This window comes from Amblyomma mixtum, chromosome 3 (genome assembly GCF_055824585.1).
Source record: "Amblyomma mixtum isolate Tamu chromosome 3, ASM5582458v1, whole genome shotgun sequence".
Lineage (NCBI taxonomy): Eukaryota > Metazoa > Arthropoda > Arachnida > Ixodida > Ixodidae > Amblyomma > Amblyomma mixtum.
This window is the reverse complement of record NC_143014.1, coordinates 256,032,874-256,053,472: the sequence shown is the minus strand read 5'-3', so window position 1 is coordinate 256,053,472 and position 20,599 is coordinate 256,032,874. Positions and strand designations below refer to the sequence as shown.

The 20,599-nt window shown below is 48.3% G+C and overlaps 1 protein-coding gene and 1 pseudogene across 2 annotated transcripts; one reads left to right on the top strand and one right to left on the bottom strand.

Moving 5' to 3' along the window:
• Positions 1 to 123: 123 nt before the first annotated feature.
• On the top strand, positions 124 to 14,119 carry LOC149354461 (uncharacterized; annotated as a pseudogene). Its single transcript, XR_016291321.1, has 4 exons — positions 124 to 9,465; positions 10,468 to 11,152; positions 11,897 to 12,099; positions 12,260 to 14,119. The product of XR_016291321.1 is annotated as an uncharacterized LOC149354461 (transcript).
• Positions 14,120 to 14,749: 630 nt separating this feature from the next.
• On the bottom strand, positions 14,750 to 17,188 carry LOC149354460 (uncharacterized). The gene has a single exon (XM_089583332.1). It carries the CDS (start codon positions 15,750 to 15,752, stop codon positions 14,811 to 14,813), a length of 942 nt encoding a protein of 313 aa, XP_089439458.1. The 5' UTR covers positions 15,753 to 17,188; the 3' UTR covers positions 14,750 to 14,810.
• Between the last annotated feature and the right edge of the window lie 3,411 nt (positions 17,189 to 20,599).

The window sequence follows — 20,599 nt, the reverse complement described above, 5'->3', positions numbered from 1 at the left end:
TTTAATACATTGTGTTTAATACTTTGTTATATATGCAAATGATAGTGCATTGCTTGCATTTTGTTCTAATATAGATCAGTTAGTAGTGAAATGTAATGAAGTACTGCAGATGTTGTCATATTGGTCAAAAATATATTGCATAAAAATAAACCTTGCAAAGGCAAAAGCGATCGTATTCCAAGCCAGAAATAGTCATGCAAATGACTGGTGAGCTTTGGGTGTGACCAGATGCAAATCGTAAATGAGCATAAGATACTTGGGGTGTACTTCTCACTTAATTTTGGACACTCATGTTCAGTATCTGTGTAAAAAACTTTCATCAGCAACCGGTGTTTTCTCTCGGTGCCGGTCCTTCCTACCTTTGGAAGCAAAGATGCGAATATATTTCACTCTTTTCATTTCACAGTTAACATATTGTTACCGGTGAACTGGTTAGTGAGGAAGTGAACGAATCGTGAACGAAGAAGTGGTGGTGCGCTGGGCGACGACGACGTTGACAGTGGTTCTTCAAGGAAATTTCGACAGACAAGTGGTGTACCGCAAGGCTCAGTTCTTTCCCCTGTTCTTTTTAACATTTTTCTAAGCTCCATTCCATGCATCCATAATGTGACAACTTACGTGTACGCTGACGACATCGCATTTTTTGCTTCTGCAAAAGATATTCACTCTCTGTATCAGATCTTGCAGGATTACCTCAATATTCTTGACAACTGGTTAGGAAGTATTCATCTGTCCTTCAATGTGAACAAATGCGCCTTGTTGATCTTCCCGGTTTCTCATCCTGTAAATATCTGCGTTGCTTATAGAAATCATATAATTCCTCAGGTTCAAACAGTGAAGTATCTTGGAGTGATATATGACTCTACTCTTTCCTGGCGGGCTCACATTGAGCAAGTTTCTGTAAAAGGAGTTCGGGCCATTGGCATCCTGTGTCGGCTTTGCAGCGCTAGGTCAGGGATGAGAAGGCACACACTTCTGCTGATCTATAAAATGTATGTCCGCCCAATTTTGGAGTTCGGATGTGTTTTGTTCTCAGGAGCTCCTGCCTATAAACTTCGACCGCTTGTGCTCTTGGAGCGTGAGGCGTTGCGCCTCTGCTTGGGACTTCCAAAATATGTAGCTAATGTTGTCCTGCACCTTGAGGCGCGGAATTCCATCTTTATTAGCCAGATTTCGCCTTTTAACGGTCCAAACCTTTTTAAAATTGTGCGACTCTCCTCTCCACACATCCAATGTAATATTTCTTAGTCAACCCGCAGTCTTTTTAAATGCCACCTGGTCTCATTTGCATACTCCGCAGATATGTTTCGTGCAGTCTCTCCTCGATCCCTTAAACATTAAGCTCACAGATATCCATCCACTGCATAACATCTCACCTTCAGTCGAGATAGCATTTGATAACATTTTCCCATCGCATGCCAAGCTCCAGCCCTTTCCTCTCCTTCACGGTTTGTTACAGGACCACCTAAGGTCCTTTCCTTTTCATATTCTCATTGCTACCGATGCCTCGCAGGATCGTGAAAAGGCAGGTGTGGGCATTTTTTCACCTGCATTGGGATGGTCCTTTTCTCTCCGTCTCCCTGACTTCACTCCAATTTATCTGGCCGAATTATTAGCTGTCATTCTAGCCTTACGTAAATTAGATCCTGCCGTTTCCCAAGTCATGGTTATGACGGACTCTCTATCTATTTGCTTTTCATTATCATCACCCTCTGAGTCTCGGGCATTACGCCTCTTTAAGCAGCTGATCCCGCTCGATTTAAATTCGGTGAGGTTGCTTTGGGTACCGGGTCATGTGGGCGTTCAGTTAAATGAGGTTGCTGATTCATTAGCAAGGGCCTCTCTCTGTGGCCCAATAATTGCTGTCCTGCCAACCTGCGCATATACAGCTGCGGTGAGGTTTCGCAGTTACACAATATTTCAGGAATTTTCAGCCTCGGCGCTTACTTCATCTCCCGAATATAAGCACCTTCTGCACCCTTGGAGCAGCAAAGACTGGAGTTCGCGCAGACTGGAGGTCTCTTTCACGTGTTTGCGATGCCGAGTTCCTCTGCTAAATTTCTACCTTCACAGATCTGGTCTGGCGGTTTCTCCACTGTGCCCATTTTGTGCCGAGCCTGAGACAGTGGATCACTACCTGCTGTTGTGCTGCCGATTCTCTTCTTTGAGGAGGCGCCTATTAGAAATTCCGTTTCACCAGCTGGGTCTGCCTGTGACCACTGAGGTTGTTCTTTCCTTTGGCGCTACTTCGCTTGGACGAAGCAACAGGAGTGCGCGCTGTGCAGTTCAAAAATTTCTTCTAGAAACTCAGCGGCTCCCATGCTAATGTAAATTTTATTTATTTATTTTTCTATTTGTTTTCATTTTTCTGATTATCAAACAGTTCATTTATTATTATTATATTTTTATTTTATTTCATTTTTTTTCTGTCTCTTTCAGTCAATACCAAATTGAACCATTCCATATGATGCATTCAAATTTGCACATAAAGCCGTCGTCCCATCTTCGATCTCCCAGCTAACAGGACCCCTTTCGTTGCGTCGTCCAATCTGTCAGCCTATACCCTATTAATTCTCCTTTTCCTCTAAAGCTCCTAATCATTCCAACAGTTCACCGCCTGTGTCTTGGCCACTCCCCCGTAGTGGGTATGTGCCATTCTACTTGAGGCCAACCAACCAACCCTCGGAGTCTGAGCTGAGTGCTGGGCATCTCAGAGCAGCCGCCAATGCACTTACCGCCGTAACATCCCCGTAACATCTTTTGGTGGAGGTCGCGGGTTCGAGCCGACATGCCGACGAGACGACGGGCCGAACCGTCGAGATGACTACCGACCCGGCCCCTCCGTCTGCGCCTGCAACGCCAACTGTCGTCGTAGCCCACCCTCGCGACCCGGGCACATTCTGCAGTACAGATGGTGTGGACGTCGAGGACTGGCTCTCGCTTTATGAGCGTGTTAGCCAGCACAACAGGTGGGACGCCACGCTGATGCTGGCTAATGTGATATTTTATCTTGCCGGCACCGCACGCGTCTGGTTCGAAACCCACGAAGAAGAGATTGCCACGTGGGATGTCTGCAAGCAGAAGCTCCGCGACCTGTTTGGGAAACCAGTTGGCCGTCAGCTTGCTGCCAAAAAAGAACTTGGAGCTCGCGCCCAAACGGCCACAGAATCATATATTACATACATCCAGGACGTCTTGGCACTATGCCGAAAGGTCGATCCCAACATGACCGAAGACGATAAGGTAGGCCACATTCTTAAAGGCATTGCCGACGATGCCTTCCACCTTCTTCTATGCCGGGACTGCTCTACGGTTGACTCCGTTCTGCAGGTGTGTCGACGCTTCGAGCAGGCCAAGCACCGGCGCATTGCACACCGCTTTGAGCGCCTGCCTAACACAGCTGCCAGTTCCACGTGCGAGGATCTGCCTACACTGAGGCAGCCTTCAAATCCCGACAACGTGACTCGCATCGTGCGCCGTGAACTGGAGGCCCTGGCTCCTGTTACGACCAACGCGCCTTTGTCGGACAACACCCTGGCCACAATATCAAGCTGTCGTCCGCCAGGAGGTCGCCAACTTGGGCATGCCCTCCAGCCATCGTCCCGTCGAACCTCGGAGTGCGAGCCCCATCTCTCCCGTTGTCGCTACCGCTACGGCCCGCAATACCTTCGTCCCAAGTTACCCAAGATATCGTAATCCAGATGAGTGGCGTACCCCTGACGACCGGCCGATCTGCTTCACGTGCTCGCGCGTAAGCCACATCTCTCGCCACTGCCGCAGCCGTTGGTCCGCACCTCCCCGACCTTTGCCCTACATTGACCGCCGTTATGACTATGGACCCCGTCGCTTCACGCCTCGGAATGACCCCCCCAGCGCCTAGTCCCCACCGCCTCCTCGTAGAACCAGCCGCTCTCCCTCCCCGACAGCCCACCGTTCCCGCTCACCTCTTCCGTACCGCAGTTACTCACCGTCCTCTGCAGGCCGCCTCGCGGTAAACTAGCCAGTGCAGCTCCCGGAGGTGATGCTGCATTGGTGCCCCGACCTGAAAATCCTCTACTGACCCAGCCTTCGCCCTGTAATCTGCTCGATGTTTTGTGGACGGTGTTCCTGTTTCTGCCCTCACTAGACACTGGTGCCCAAGTCTCGGTTCTTAGCTCATCATTTTGCCGTCGCCTCAAAAAAGTCCAGACCCCTGCCGCTTCGCCGACCGTTCGCGTTGCCGATTGCAGCACTGCTGCCGTCACTGGCCTGCACTGCCCGCGTCACTCTTGCCGATCATCACATACCAGTTTTGTTCACCGTCCTCGAACACTGCCCTCATAATGTGATCCTTGGTCTAGACTTTCTAACCGCTCACTCTGCCCTTATCGACTGCTCCAGCGGCCTTCTACGATTGGACCTGCCTCTCAGCTCAGCCGACACACCCTCAAGCTCTACGCCCCGCCTTCGCTCCACCGAGTACGCTCGCCTGCCCCCCGACTCTGGCGTTTATCTGCCTATGTCACCATTTCCTGCGGTTCCTGATGGGGATTATCTTGCCTGCCCACTCGCCGATGTCGTTCTCTCCCGCAATGTTGTTCTTCCGCACCTCATCGTGAGCGTCACCAAGAATAGCACCTACCTTCCTGTCCTCAACTTCAGCTTGTCACCACAAGTTCTTCCTGCAGGCATATCGCTTGCTACTTTGTCTTCTCTCACCGACTGTACCGTCACTGCTCTCTCACCTGGACCGCCTTCTGCTGTCTCTCAAGCGCCCGACATCCCGGCCAACGTTCCGCAATCCATTTCTGCGATGATTGCTTCTGACCTGAGCCCCGAGCATGCACAGGATCTTCACAACCTTTTGGTGTCCTACACCCACATTTTTGACTTCGCTTCTGCTCCTCTGGGTCAAACGTCGGTAGTGACTCACCGCATTGACACCGGCGATGCAAGACCTATACACCGGAGGCCTTATCGTGTGTCGCTACCAGAGCGCCAGGTCATCCAGCGGGAGGTCGACAAGATGTTGGCCAACGATATCATCAAGCCTTCCAACAGCCCTTGGGCATCTCCTGTCGTGCTCGTGAAAAAGAAAGACCAAAGTTGGCGGTTTTGCGTCGACTATCGTCATCTCAACAAGGTCACGAAGAAAGACGTCTATCCCCTTCCGCGCATAGATGATGCATGCCTTGGACTGTTTACATGGCGCCCGCTACTTTTCTTCCATCGACCTTCGTAGCGGGTATTGGCAAATCTCTGTTGACGCAAGAGATCGCGAGAAAACAGCTTTCGTCACCACTGATGGCCTTTACCAATTTAAGGTCATGCCCTTCGGCCTTTGTAACGCCCCTGCCACTTTTGAACGGATGATGGACTCGTTACTTCGGGGCTTCAAGTGGACGACCTGTCTTTGTTACTTAGATGATGTAATTGTTTTCTCGCCCTCTTTTGAAACCCACCTTCTTCGCCTTTCGTCCATCTTGGCCCTTTTCCGCCGCGCAGGTCTTCAACTCAACTCCAAAAAATGTACTTTCGGCCGCCGCGAACTTAAAGTCCTAGGCCATTTGGTGAATGCGAGTGGCATACAACCTGACCCTGATAAAGTTCGTGCCGTCAGTGCTTTTCCCTGTCCCCGCTCGCCCAGCGACGTCCGCAGCTTCATCGGTCTCTGTTCGTACTTTCGACGGTTCGTCCCGAACTTCGCAGCCGTCGCTCGCCCTCTCACCAATCTGTTGCAGAAAGGCGTTCCTTTTTCCTGGGGACCAGAGCAGGCTACTGCATTCTCCAACCTTATCGCCGTCCTCACCAGCCCTCCTGTATTGGCCCATTTCAACCCGTCTGCCCCGACTGAACTTCGCACCGATGCAAGTGGTCACGGCATTGGCGCCGCATCCTTGCTCAGCGACAACGCGGCCAGCACTGCGTGATTGCGTACGCCAGCCGTCTTCTTTCTTCCGCCGAGAAGAATTACTCCATCACAGAACGCGAGTGCCTGGCTCTTGTTTGGGCCATTGGAAAATTCCGCACATACTTGTTCGGCCGCCCATTCACTGTTATAACCGACCACCACGCCCTGTGTTGGCTCTCCTCTCTCAAGGACCCTACTGGCCGTCTTGGCCGGTGGGCATTGCGATTGCAAGAATACACCTTTTCCGTGGTTCACAAGTCCGGTCGCCTCCATCAAGATGCAGACTGCCTGTCACGCTATCCCGTCGATCCCCCTTCTACAGACTGTGAGTCCGATGCCTGTGTCCTCTCCATCTCCGACCTCTCCCACATTGCCGACGAACAGCGCTTGGATCCCACCCTCACCTCTCTCATCGACCGCCTCAGCACCGACCGGCGCGACACTTCTCTGGCCCGGTTTTTGCTGGACGGGAACACGCTGTACCGCCGCAACATGCGACCTGATGGCGCTGAGAGCACTTGCTAGTTGTTCCCCGACACCTACGCTCCACTATCCTCGAACAACTGCACGACGCACCTACGGTTGGTCATCTTGGTGTCTCCCGTACGTACGACCGCGTGCGCCGGCGTTTCTTCTGGCCTGGTCTGTACCGCTCCGTCCAACGCTATACGTGGCCGCTTGTGACCTCTGTCAGCGCCGAAAGAAGTCTGCTGTCCTGCCGTCTGGACACCTGCAGCCGATTCCCATCCCGACCGACCCGTTTTCTCGTGTTGGGCTAGATTTACTTGGGCCCTTCCCGGAGTCCTCCTCGGGGAACAAGTGGATTGCCGTCGCCACCGATTATGCCACGCGGTACGTGATCACTCGCGCCATCCCAACCAGCTGCGCCACTGACGTCGCTGACTTCCTTCTGCACGACGTCATATTACACCATGGCGCTTCCCGTCAACTCCTTACCGACCGTGGCCGCTGCTTCCTCTCCCGAGTTGTTGACGAAATCCTTCGTTCGTGCTCCGTTCGTCACAAGTTCACCACGGCTTATCATCCGCAGACGAACGGCCTTACGGAGCGTCTCAACCGCACGCTACCAGAAATGCTCGCAATGTACGTATCCGACGACCACCGGGACTGGGACATCAGCTTGCCTTTTGTCACCTTCGCCTACAACTCTTCGCGCCATGATAACGCTGGTTACTCGCCCTTCTATCTTCTCTTTGGACGAGACCCCTTACTGCCCTTCGACACTCTGCTGCCCACAGCCGGCCCTGTCACTACATATGCGCGTGACGCTATCGCCCGAGCAGACGCCGCCCGCCAGGTTGCTCGTCACAAGCTCTCCGCCTCCCAAGAGGCTCAAAAACACCGCTACGATGGCCTGCACCGTGATGTGCGCTACCCTGCCGGATCTCTCGTCTTGCTGTGGCTCCCATCCCGTCGTGTGGGGTTATGTGAAAAACTTCTGCCGCGCTACACAGGTCCATATCGTGTATTACGGGCAGTGACCGACTTAAAGGGTCAGTCTACTCACCGAGATGAGTGTATGAATAATGGCATATTCTGGCAGTTGGCACCCTATAACATCAATAACGAGGGGTCTGCGCCCGGTTTAGGCAGGAATTTATATTTTATTTCGGCATTAAAAGTCGCGTAGAAAAGCATGGTGGCGACCCCAAACGTTCATTTTGTTCAAGAAAGTGGTAGTCTTTTTTTGTAGAAGCATAAGTGAATATACTACGTACCATTTGTATGCCCAAATGTCAGAGAAACGCACGTTTTGTTCTAGTAAGCTGTAGAAGGCGTACCGCTCGCTCTTTCTGTAAATCACATGAATATTTATAGTTACACGTACGCAAAACGCAGGCACATTCCCACTTTTAGTTCAGCGTATGCTAGCAGAGACGCAAAAATAAACTCAGCCTATAGTGGCGCCATCTGGTCGTCAGGACGGGAACCATTGCTGTAAACAAACCGACTCTCCACTTAAGCCTAGGAGCGGCAGAATCGTCACTAATTATTAAAATAAAGCAAATTTATCTCTTATATGTTTTCTTATAGGCGCGATGAGACGAAGCGAAAGACAGGCGCCCCATTTTGTGGCCAGTGAACGCACTGAAAAAGGCATCAACAACGAGAATTCAGTCCGAAGTACAGTGAACTAGAATATTGGGTAGTGTGCTCACAGGCCCGCTCGGGGTGACCCCGCCGGTGTCGACAGGGCGCGGTGGCGCGTGGTGGCGCTGCACGCGTCTTCACGGGTGAAAGCGAGTGGCGCATTCGGCTGGCGTCGCAGTAGCCGTGGTAGCCGCGCCGACAAATTGAATTATTATCGCAACATTCGCGTGTGTGTCATCGAAATGGCTCGGCAGATCTTGAATGGAACTTAATTTCTGGCATGTGCACATGTTTATATATTTCTCAAACTTCCACAAGGGACATTGCATGAGGGGTTACATGAGCAACTTTTATCAGTATACGCTTGGCACGCAGGGATGATCACGTATTGTCACTCGTGCCTACAATGTTTCCCTGCAGTTACAACGCACTGCGTACCGAGGGGTCATACAGCTTTCTGTCTTAATACTTAAAGTTAATAGTAGTAGCATGTGGTGTGGCGGAATTTGATTATATGCCAGGGACAAACGCGGAATGGAGAGTGTGTCGGCGGCAGCAGTTATTTCTATTCGCAAGGAGCCAAGCTGCAGCACACATAACACAGAGGGGCAGGGAGGTAGAAGGGAGACACATAAGTGAGCGAAAGTACAAGGAAGGGGGGAGGGGGGCATATACATTATTTAAAATTAGCGCTTTGCGCTAAATACGATCGAGGCACGCGTACCGAAACAATTTCGACACAACAGTAACTGACTTAACATTTTTTTGAACAGCCATGCAGCATCCACTGCTATTTAAAAAAATAAAGAATGAGGCAGATTTGTCATCACTGCATGCATTTATGCTCGCTCATTTCGCCTCTGGCAGCGGTGGCTCAGATGGCGCTCGGCTGCTGATCCGAAAGACATGGGTTCGAACCCGGCCACGGCTGTCGAATTTCGATGGAGGCGAAATTATAGAGGCCCACGTACTGTATGATGTCAGTGCACGTTGAAGAACCCCAGGTTACAGTGAGTTGTACCCATGTGATGGAAATTTCCGGAGCCCTTCACTATAGACCCTTTGCGAAACCCCGTAAATTTTCTCACCAAGTCTGGCAACCTTACCACGCCGCCATGGTGAAGGATTGCCCTACGCTAGCAAGCCACCGTTCCTACTATACTACTATAGTGAACTAGAATACTATAGTTCCTACGTCGCTCCGGTGGTTCTGCTGTGCGCGTGCTTGAGCTGCAATCGTTTTTAATCGCATCCAAGTGGACACATATGGCGAGAAACGTAGTTTTTCCCATCACTGGATGGGAAAACGACCTCAGCGTTGTGCCGCCTTTGAACGAGATGAGGCTGACTGCATTTTATTCGAGCAGGTCAGCCACAGAACGCTGCTTGGACCGAAGTTACAACTTCAGCGCCGAGTCTTATGTGATCGCCTCGTCCTTGCAGACAAACAGTTCTAAAATAAGGTGAGTATATGCCTGTGAGTGTCTAGAACAGTGTTCATGACTAGCTGACGATGTATTTCCTAAGTTATTCGCTTTCTTCCGGCACAAGAAGCCTGCGTTCCGCTGATGGGAGGGGGGGCACGTATTCGTGCCATCGCCTGAGCATGCAAATGAACTGAGCTCGTCAAAACTTGTTCCTGAAAAGCTCCTCGCTGCCATTGAAGTGTCTTTCCACTGTTAAGAGCGCCCACTCGTTTCTGACGCGCTTCGTGTAGCCATCGAGAGCGACGCGTTGGCAGCGCTTCTTGCGCCGTAGTACATGCGTAGGTTTTGTTTATGGGGAAATTTAACCACCCAAAGCGACTCAGGCTATGAGGGACGCCTTCGTAAAGGGCTTCGGATAACTTCGACCACCTAGGGTTCTTTAACGTGCACTGACATCGCACAGCACACGTACCTCTATCATTTCGCCTCCATCGAAACGGGGCCGCCACGGTCGGGTTCGAACGCGGGTACTCGTGTATGGATACTTGGGACGGCGGTCATGCATATGCACGCCACTGCCATCGCAGCAACAAGTGTAGCCGATTCCAAAAGCTATTTGTTTACACTTCGCGGTAAAATGGACGGCGAGCCTGCATGACAGCCAGCTGTGGTAGATTGGCATTTTGATGTTTCATGAAGAGTGCTGCGAGATTCACTGCAGCATTTCTCAAGAAATGCACTCCCAGCTGGCTTCCTTTGAATGTACTTTGTGCTTATTAAAGACATTGAAACGCGATTTAGAAAGGAGAAACCAGCGTCGCCTCGATGTATTTAGTTTCTGTCTTCATGTCAACACTTCTGAGATAATCACAGCGCTTTAACACTGTTGTAGTAGAATAACAAACTCCTTTGGTAAGCGCCAGGTACCCAAGTGAATGCAGGTGTCATTCCTGGCATGTTGCAGCATACTGTAAGCTTGTATGTGTAGTCTGACGAGAAAATTTCTTGCACTAATTCGCCAAACGTTTGCATTTTCAGAGACGGGCTGCTTTTCATCAAAGCATCGTGCTATAGAAGCAAAAAAAAGAACTCTTCACCCTACAGTATAATTGCTGCCGTCAGCCAGAATGGAGAAATTGTTGATGGTAGCTGTGAATGCCCAGCAGGGAAGCTAGCGTGCAATCATTTGATGGGAATGTTGCGAACAGTAGCTCTACTACAAAGCAAAGGGTTTACCGAGGCTCCACAAGAGTTATCAGCAACAGATTTGCCTCAACAGTGGAGGGTGCCACGAGGTTCCAGTATCCAAGGGTGCTCTATTCAGACTGTTGATTGGCGGAGCGTGAGGAAAGGTGGTGTTAGCGTTGCCAAGATTGCAAAACCAAAAGAACGGAGGCGCTGCCCCCGCACTGTGGAACAGCAAGAAGCAGCCAAAGAGGAGTTCGCTAGATCACTGCTCCGGCTGAATCCAGAAGATGAATTCGCCCAAGCACTACTGCTGACACCCAACCAACCATCCAAAGAAACAAAATATGGTCCTGCACCTGCATCGTCACCACTGGCATACCAGCAGGCCCTCCATCCACATGGCTTCACAGTTCATATAGCTGGAATTTCTGCTGTGCATTCAGGGGTCCCAAGTGCCATTCCCGACCTGAACTTCTTTCAGAATGCCAGTGCTTGGACCGTGCCTTCTCACCAGAAGGGAAACAGGATCCTCGAGGTATGCTCAGATGCATTGTTATCACAGTAGCATCACAAAAGCTAAATATGATTAGTCTGAAAAGTGAAAGATGAGCCAGTGAAATCGATCATTTAAGAGCATCACTGCGTTGCTGCGACAAAAGTATATTTCGGATTTTGTGGTTGTTTCTTAGCCTTTACGTACTTGTGCATTTAAATGTATACCTCAACAATGTGGCATTGCAAAATAGAATGGCTAACAAAAAGTAAGGCCACATGGTACTGTGTTGACTTTCCTTTTCTTTTTTGTCTTTTTCACTGTTGTGAGGGCCCAAGCTGTAATCAGTTATCCTGATTTTGATCCTATAAAATTATGATGCATTCTTGTGAATAACAAGTCGAACTGCAACTAGCACTTCATCCTCTTTGCTTTCTACAAGTGTGCTGCTGATTTGCATTGAAGTGCCCTTTGCTAACTGTCCAAAATTCACTGTAGCTGTTCTTACCTCTGTGCTGCATGAGAAAGCTAATCATGTTGAAAACCTAAATTTTGCTTCTTCGTGAAGTGATGAAAGCAATGAAATTCACAGCTGCCTCCTCTTTTCTGTTTCTCTCAGTGGGGAGAGGCAGTGATTTTTTAGAGAGTTCAGCTTGATTGGAATTGGACTGGGGCAAAGAAGGCTGGCTGCTTATTTTGTTTATTTTCGTAATGTTCTGTGCTTCTGTGGAACATGTGTAGCAGGGCAATAATTCTATTTATGTCCCCCCTTTGTACAATTTGTAGGAGATCTGCACCACGACTAGTTTGTCGGCTCAGCTTGAAAGAGATACGAGGCAGCAGTCCAAGAGCACAACATGGCAAAAGCAGCGAGGCCTCCGGTTGACTGCTTCGAACTTTGGTGTTGTACTGTCAAGACAACAGTGGACTACAAAAGGCTTGGAATCCATTACTGCGAGCAGGGACCTCTCCAGAGTTCCCGCCATAAAGTAAGTTAATGCCAGCTGTGTAAAGAACATTTATTTTGTTATCTACCTCATGGTATGTACATCAAGTTCTGCAGTATCGAGCTCCTCCGTGAGACTACATGCTTTCCAGTGTGTGCCATGTAAACTTAAATGATTGCCCGGTATTCTGTGTTACTCGCAGGTACGGAATCACCAATGAGGCAGCCGCAGCCAAGCGGTACGAAGAAGTCCTGAGATCTGCGGGACGTGATGCAACTGTCAGCTCTTGTGGACTGTTCGTCAATCCCGCCTTTCCGTGGCTTGGCGCCTCACCGGAAGAATAGTATTCGATCCGACTGAAGGCACCTATGGTGTCGTTGAAATCAAGTGCCCATACTCGCTACGAGACACCAAGGGCAAGGAGCTTGCTAGGCATGAATTTTGCTCTGAGCTGAGTGATAGGGGTCCCATGTTGAAGAGGGACCACATTTACTATGCTCAGATAATCGGACAAATGGGTGTAGCAGGTCTGAACTGGGGAGACTTCGTTGTTTTCAGCAAGGATTTCATTCTGGTGGAAAGGATTAGGCTGGACGAAAGTGAATGGCAAGCAATGTGGGTAAAGCTGCGAGACTTTTACTTTTCAACATTGCTTCCTTATTTGGAAAGTAGCCTGTGAGGTAGCCTTGTACCTTGACCAGCCGATGCCCAAAACATTTATTAGCCGCAGAATTGGACAATATTTTATGTGCATTATTACTGTGGCATCAGAAAAATGTTATCGTTAAAACTTATCAGCCTAGTCATATCCACTGCAGAGAAAACACCTCTTCCATTTGCCTGCAATTATTAAGGCAAAAGCCTTACTGGTAGGGGTGTGCGAATATTGAATTCCTCGAATACGAACCAACTTTGAATAGGCAGAAAAAATGCCTTCGAATCGAATGTTTGCTTGATGAGAAGAAAAAAAATGGAAAAATAAGCTAACATTGTTGTTCTTTATTTCAGAATTGCACATGGCATTTGCAAACAAAATTAAACTAAAATTGCACAGACATGTATACCCTTTGACTGGCAAGCATGTGATCCCGCCCTGCCTAAATTAGTCATACTAAAAAAAAATGAACAATGTAAGTTGACACAAGACTGCTGCAGGAATTCGGCTAATTCATCCGGGTATTGCAGTCTCTTCAGGATTGCAATGAGAGTCTGCTGTATTCGATTGCTGCCGAACAACTGAGCACTTTTTAATATTCGGTAATGTTCGAATATTCGCGCAATCTTGATGTATTGAGTAATCTCCGAATATTGATTTCTTGAATTGAATACCAACCAAGCTAAAATATTCTCTTCAAAATTTCGAACATTCGCACACCCCTGCTTAAGCCTTACACATGAGCAGTTTGAAGTCTCTCTGCCGAATTTTTTTTCTGTACCAGCTGTGGCCGCCTTATCCCTGCAACTTCCTAATCTCATCTGCCACCCTGTTACATTTGCCTTCTCTTCGAGTTCATGCTGTTATGTGACCTTTGCACTACATGTTCAATCCATATGCTATTTCTTCCCGATATCAGTTAGGGTATCAAACTTGCCCTCATTGCCAAATTCCATCTTCCCATCTCTCAAAGTACTGTTGTTTCTATGCATGCCTTGTTAGTACGTTTTTCTTGATATTGGTTCTCAAATTCAGAAAAGCCATGTACAAAGCTGTTGTCATATAGAGATGAATGGCTGGGCGTTCAAAATCAAAATACCATTTTTTTTAATGCCTGAAAGCTGCCTCAACTGAAAAAGTTCAGGTGTCATATTTCACAGGTTATAGATATGCAGTATCGTGGCTGTGCAATGTTTTGTTGTCGTGGTGGCATGTCTCTGTTTCCGCAATTTGGCAGATAAACAGCATTTAGAACATTTGTAGTAGTAGTAGTGGCTTTATTTATGCATTTAATATGGAAGGCAAAATAATTTTTGCTACCCCGGCATCTGCTATCGCGGCTGGAAGCACCCGAGCTGGGGCAGCGGAAATAAAGGATAGCAGGCAGTGTGTAGAAGTGAAAAGAAAGAGGGGAGGGGATAGTAGAAAGGATAGGGGAAGGGGTACACTGTCAATAAATTTATTTACATATATACATGATAAATATAAATATATATACAAGTCGCACATGCGTGAAGATCTGGTAGGTCACAGTACAATCACGCGCACGACGCAAAGCACAAAAACAGCTAGAGTGGGGGCATCCAGCTGTTCATCGTCCCGATGTAGCACACGCGGAGCGTTCAGTCACTGCACGTCACTACCTGGCGGAGAACAGGCGGGACGTCAAGCCCGCCTGTTCGAGGAATTCACAGAGGCTCACCATTGCTCGCTCAGGGGTGCTCGCACTGCCCTGCGGCCACAATACAGTTGAAAGAGCGTCTGGGAGAATGCCCAGCGCCCTGTAGGCCGCAAGCATGTCGCGACGGGCATCAGCAAATGTGGTGCAGCGAAGGAGCAAGTGTTCTAGAGTTTCTGCCTCACCGCATCCGAAACACACTGCACTCATCTAGAACATTTGTGCTGTGCTGTCCTCATTTTCTGTCATGCATTTTTCTAATTAGCTCTTAAAGCAGAGGGCTCTGGAGGAACCTACACACGCATAGTAGGGTTGAAGTGCAACATAAGTAGAATGTGAATGCACGAGGCAGACTTGCCATACAGGTGGGGATAATATTTTATGTGCAAACATCACAAAATAGTGAAACCAGAGCAGCATTCAATCTTCAGCATCACCATACTGTCGCAGAAGTGGTCCTTGAAGGTTGCTCATAATTGCACAGACAGTCCACATCTGATTGGCTAATGGAGCCAGTGAAATTGGCAAGGGTCGATCAAAAATGTGATAACTTTTGATACGCTGAATCCTTCTCTCGACATGAATGCGAAGTGCAGAAATTTCTTGGGTCTTCCCAACTTCTTCTGCAGTGAACTGGTTACCCCGCAAAAAGGGTGGCAAGTTGAGCTTTACGCCGATTTCCTGCAAAAGATCTTCGATTCGGAAACCCTTGTCGGCCATGACTATGTCGCCTTTGTCGAATTCTAAGTCCAGGAAGCCACTCTTAATCACACACTCTCTGTCTGACGTGCAGCCAGTGAACAGCTCAGAGACAAAGGTTACAAACCCATTAGGAGACACTCCAATAAGCCCCTTGAATGTGTGTGTGGATTTGTAGTGAGAATACAGCTCGGACTGTGTCACAAACGATGTCGGCACATTGCAACGTATCTCAGTCGCATCAAGCAACACACGTGTGGCAGCATGCCTTTCAAATGCCTCTGGCATGCTTCGGTTGATGGCTTCTCGTGATTGCCATATTGGTAATCGTGCGAGCTGCAGGTACATAAAGTCCATCCATGCAGAAAAGATACGCGACACTGTGCTGACTGAGATGTTGAATAGATGCCCCAGGTGCTTGTGAAAAAGATTAAGTCTTAGTTTTACGAGCACAAGAAATAGCTCGTTTTGTACAGTCAACTTTCGTGGTCGGCCACAGTAGTCATCTGACTGATGGGTTCTATCTCGTCGTTTCATATTTTCCCCTTTTTCTCCAGGATTCAATAGCTTAAGGAGAGTGTTGAAGCAGTCGTAGTTTGGTAGTCCGGTGTAGAACTGGAAGTCATCATCTCGCTCTTCAAATTTTTCAACTCCAAAGGACATAGCATCCTGTCTGAGTTGTTCTATTTTTTTTTTGCGAGCTTATCAGCTCATTTCGAACAAGGTTTAGCTCCTGTGTTTTCAACTGGAGCTTTAGCTCGGAGTCTTGTAGCTTGTTTTCAAGACTTATGCAACTGATTTTGCATGCTTCAAGCTCTGCTTGCAGACTGGCCTCTCTTTCCTTGCTTGCTGCAAGCTGTGCTTGCAGTTCTTGAAATGCAGTAATGTTTATGGGTATAACTTCCTGCAGTGGGCTTGTGCTTGGTAGTTCTTTAGGTGGAGTGCCATTTTCATTGTCAGAATTTTCCTGTGCATGATTTAAAGCAATGTTTGAGAGACAAACTTCTTGCAGTGGGCTCCTGCTCTGCCGCTCTGTAGAATTCACACTGGGATATGCAGCCAATGGTGACACATCATTCTCATTGTGGACATTATCTTGTGCATCATTCTGCTTTGCAGCCTTTCGCTGCCGCTTGGCAGGATGTGGGCACCCGGTACGTTGTCTTGGAGGTTTCCTTGATGTTTTCGGTTTACTGAATGGAAAGACAGATGGCACGGCTGTCTGATGCAGTAACCGCAAACCACTGGCCACACTTACCCAAAAGTCTGAATCAGTGAAATGTTTTGAGCACACTTTAGTTGCCTTCGACACCTTGAAGAGTATTCCTTCATCTCTCTTGATGGCCACTAACCACCTTTTCTTCATTCCTTCATCTGCAGGAAATCTGTGGAATGAAACCTGCAAATAAAAGGCTCAGTTGAGAATGTGCACTTGTCTTTTCATCAACACAAAGTACAACACTTGCAAGCCACCGCACACTGCAAATTTCTGAAGGCCAAATTAAAGAACCAGTGTCAGCCAAACACCTTTCACACATCACACTAGTCTTAAAGGAATTTGTAGCAGGAGATAGTCTGTTGTAAAGCACGTCGGCGTAAGACGCCGTACTGGTGGGCTCGGGGTTATTTTAGATCGTCGGGAGATCTGTGCTGCGGACCGGTAGTGTCTCCGCAGATCGCACACATCTAGCTAGGGTCACGCGTTCTTGCAAAAACAGCGCAAGATCGACGGAAAAGAACACGAAGGTCAGGGGACGATCGAGCACTCGTTCCGTGTCCTCGTCCGTCGTAGTTCTCCCTGTTTTACAAGAATGCGTAGCCTATGGTGTTTCGTTTAACCTAAAGGATGCAGGTGTAGACTCCATAAACGTTGTGAGCGAAGAACAAATCGCAGAAGTAAATCGTGTCACCTGGATGACGCGCGCGTCTTGCCGTTCGGCGCTTAGTTTGTATAGAACGCGGCTTTCTGCCGATTGAAACTGGAAACTCTGTGAAATGCCGCAATACATACGGAGGTTCTGTAAAGCTGTCTAATAGAGCGCGCATGCTACGCTTTAAACCGACAAGCATCAACGCTACAAAGACACGCATGTAGTACACGTAAGTACCTTTCGTCCGTCCTTGTCGACATAACCGCATTGATTACACATCGGAACGCAGCAGTGAGTTGACATGTTGAATCACATTCGTGGCAGAGATTTGACACACGTTATTAAAGCATCGACGGACCTGTTGCGGCAAAAAATAACAATTTAAACGCAACTATAAAGCAGGTCACTGAGCATCGACAGATAGACGATCCAAACACCTATCCTTCACCATGGCGGACGGTGCACAGTGGTGCCAGACTGTGGTACAATGTTGCCTGAAGTTTTGCAAAGGGTCTATAGCGTCCCGCATAGCCTGAGTCGCTCAGAGACGATAAAACCCCGTAAACTAAACCACTTCGCCTCTTTTTCGTTCAACTTTTTCTAGCACTTCAGAGCAGCGTCAGCAACGGCTCAGTTTAAGGTGCTTCGCCCGTGCGAGTTTTTCTTCGCTGCAATGAATTACATTCCGAAAGCATTCTTCATATGTTGGAAGTGGTTAGAAGCAGACTTCAAAAAGAAGTTGGTTCTGTGAGGTTTTCTGTGGAGAGGTTTTCAAGCTTCAACACAAATCCATAAAGCTGCGCCGGTGGGTAGAGCAGTCCTCCATGGTCGCGGTATTTTGTCAGCCTCGCAGGAAAACAGTTTTCATTGGGAGACTGCATTGTAAGCAAGGTAATGCACATTTGGCAATTTGTCTCCAGTACACACTTCCGTGCAACATACCCTATTACGGAGAAAACAAGTCTACAGTCACTTCTAACTACGTGCTCATCGGCTCATCGTGGTCATGCGCAGGCACCCAAGTTTGAATCTGGAGGGCCCTGCATTTGAAGGCCGCTTATCTGGGCAAGCTTGAACAAGCACTGGCACCATACGTGAATAAAAACGTGAAATGACCCCCCGAGAAGCGCTCAAACCAGTGCAAAACCGCACAACAGAACAACAACGAGCCCACAAATACACACGGCGCACTGACGGCGACGGCAAATCCTACCGTGAAGTCTACTGTGGTGCCACCTCGTGTCGGCGCCGCGAAACAGAAACCTGTCGACATTCGCTGGGCCACCGCTCCCCCATTGAGCCGGCGCGGAGTGAGCACACTACCCAATATTCTAGTTCACTGTAGTCCGAAGCGAGAGGTCCGGCTTCGACGGGCGCCGCCATGTATGTCGGCCACATGTCGCCGCGCGGCGGAAATCCAGATGGTTGCCAGATGAGACTACCATCTCATACAGATGTGTTCCCACATTAATAAATTCTATTTTAAAATGTTCTACCGCACTCCTTGGCACCACAGTTGGCTAAACGGTAATTTGAGTAAAGAGCTATCGGTTGCCGCAAAGAAAATATGGTCGATAAAATTCAGTAGACTGACCCTTTAACGTATGAAATCACGCCGCTGCACCCAAAGTCGACGTCCGCTCCACTGACATCCGAAGTCCTTCATGTGGCTCGCCTCAAGCCCTATCACCCGCCCTCGACATCACACGCCTAACACGCACCGGGACGTTGCCTTCGATCAGCCGAGGGGGATAGTGTTACCGGTGAACTGGTTAGTGAGGAAGTGAACGAATAGTGAACGAAGAAGTGGTGGTGCGCTGGACGACGACGACGTTGACAGTGGGTAGCTGGGCCCTCGGAGTCTGAGCTGAGTGCTGGGCATCTCAGAGCAGCCGCCAATACATACTTACCGCCGTAACATCCCCGTAACAATATTGTAACTTAGTCTGGTCTACCACCAAGAGTAACGTAAACAGTATTCTTGTCTTAGAGAAGAAAATGGTCCGTTACATCGCCAGTCTTTAACGCTCATGTCGACAACACAGGATGCATTTGTGTTGCATGGCTTCATTCAAACAGATCACCTGTACGAATCTCGTCTTTTGTACACAGTGTATTCATCATCCCCTTAAATTTGTTGACTTTTGAAATCTCTCAGACACGAAACACCGATATATGGAAAAAATGAAAATAAATGAAAATTGTTTTTTTAAGAAAGGAAATGGCGCAGTAACTGTCTCATGTATCTCAGTGGACACTCGAACTGCACCAAAAGAGAAGGGATAAAGGGGGGAGTGAAAGAAGAAAGGAAGAAAGAGGTGCCGTAGTGGAGGACTCTCAAATAATTTCGACCACGTGAGGAACTTCAACATTCACTGACATCGCACAGCACACGGGTGCCTTTTTGCATTTCGCCTTCATCGAAAGGCTGCCGCAGTCAGGTTCAATACCGTGCTTTTGCACAAACTACAAGCTACAGTCTAGCCCACAGTGTCCCCGTCACTTTGAATAAATATAAAAACACAGTCGGTTATAGTTCAAGAGAACTGCGAAACCTGTTTTTGAAATTATAATAAACCTTCGTATTTTCTTCTTAAATTAATTTCAAACGGCCGCATTAATGGCCATCAGATGTTTGCTTCGTACTTTTTTATTTACAATATGTGGTGCGTACAATTTTTGTATGCACACATGTATGTGTACACATATGTGCTTTGTGTATGTTTTCACCACGAAATGTTTGCTCTAATTTTTTTTTCTTTCTTTTTATTTTTGCTGCAATGCTTGTACATAACCAGTTCCATCTGCTGCCATGTAAATGGTTCCTGGGCCTTTGTCAAGTCACATCTCTGGCTTTTAGCCCAGGAATCCATCCAGTGAGTGATTACTGGAAAATGAAACCAGATTCTGATTCCGCATAACTGGCTCCCTGGGTCAGTGGGCAGCTCAATCGTGCTTTGAGGTATGCGGCGTTAGTGTCCACCTAAAGCATTACACGGCTGCTGTTGTACCCCCTAATTACTTCTGCTAAATTGTTTATACAAAACTATTACAGCTTTCACTGTAGTGTTGCCATCAGCGCCGATTTCGCAAGTAAATCGCCGATATTTTTGGCCGTGTATCCCACAGACTATGCGACACCGCCATTCACTTCAAAACGGCTGCAGCCTGCGTCCTTTTCAACAAGTACGTCACGTGTTTGAATCGACTGGCAGGACGATTTTAATGCGAAGAAATTTATTTTACCTCGCCCAGATTTCGCGATGCATCAGGCCACGTGACGACGCTTGCCGCACCTGGACCGATCGGATCGCTAGCACGCCATTGCTGGCCGAGCGGGATATGCCAGTCAGTTCGATCAGTTCGATGCTGCCGTACTGAACTTGAAGCACTCGACTGGTCAAACAAAATGGGGCTTCGCAAGAAGATCCAGCAAAAGGAAATACGGAATCATCTGCAGCAATATTTTGATGCGGCAAAATTGTAAAACAACCAAATGCCTCAAATCGAAAAGCTTAACGTAAAACTATTCGGGCAAAGTCACAAATGACGCATGTTGCTCGCATCAGACTGTCAGGTTGTCTAGTTTTTTTGTTTTTTTTTTGCTTGCGGCTCTTCTCCTTGAGCCTGCCGCGCATG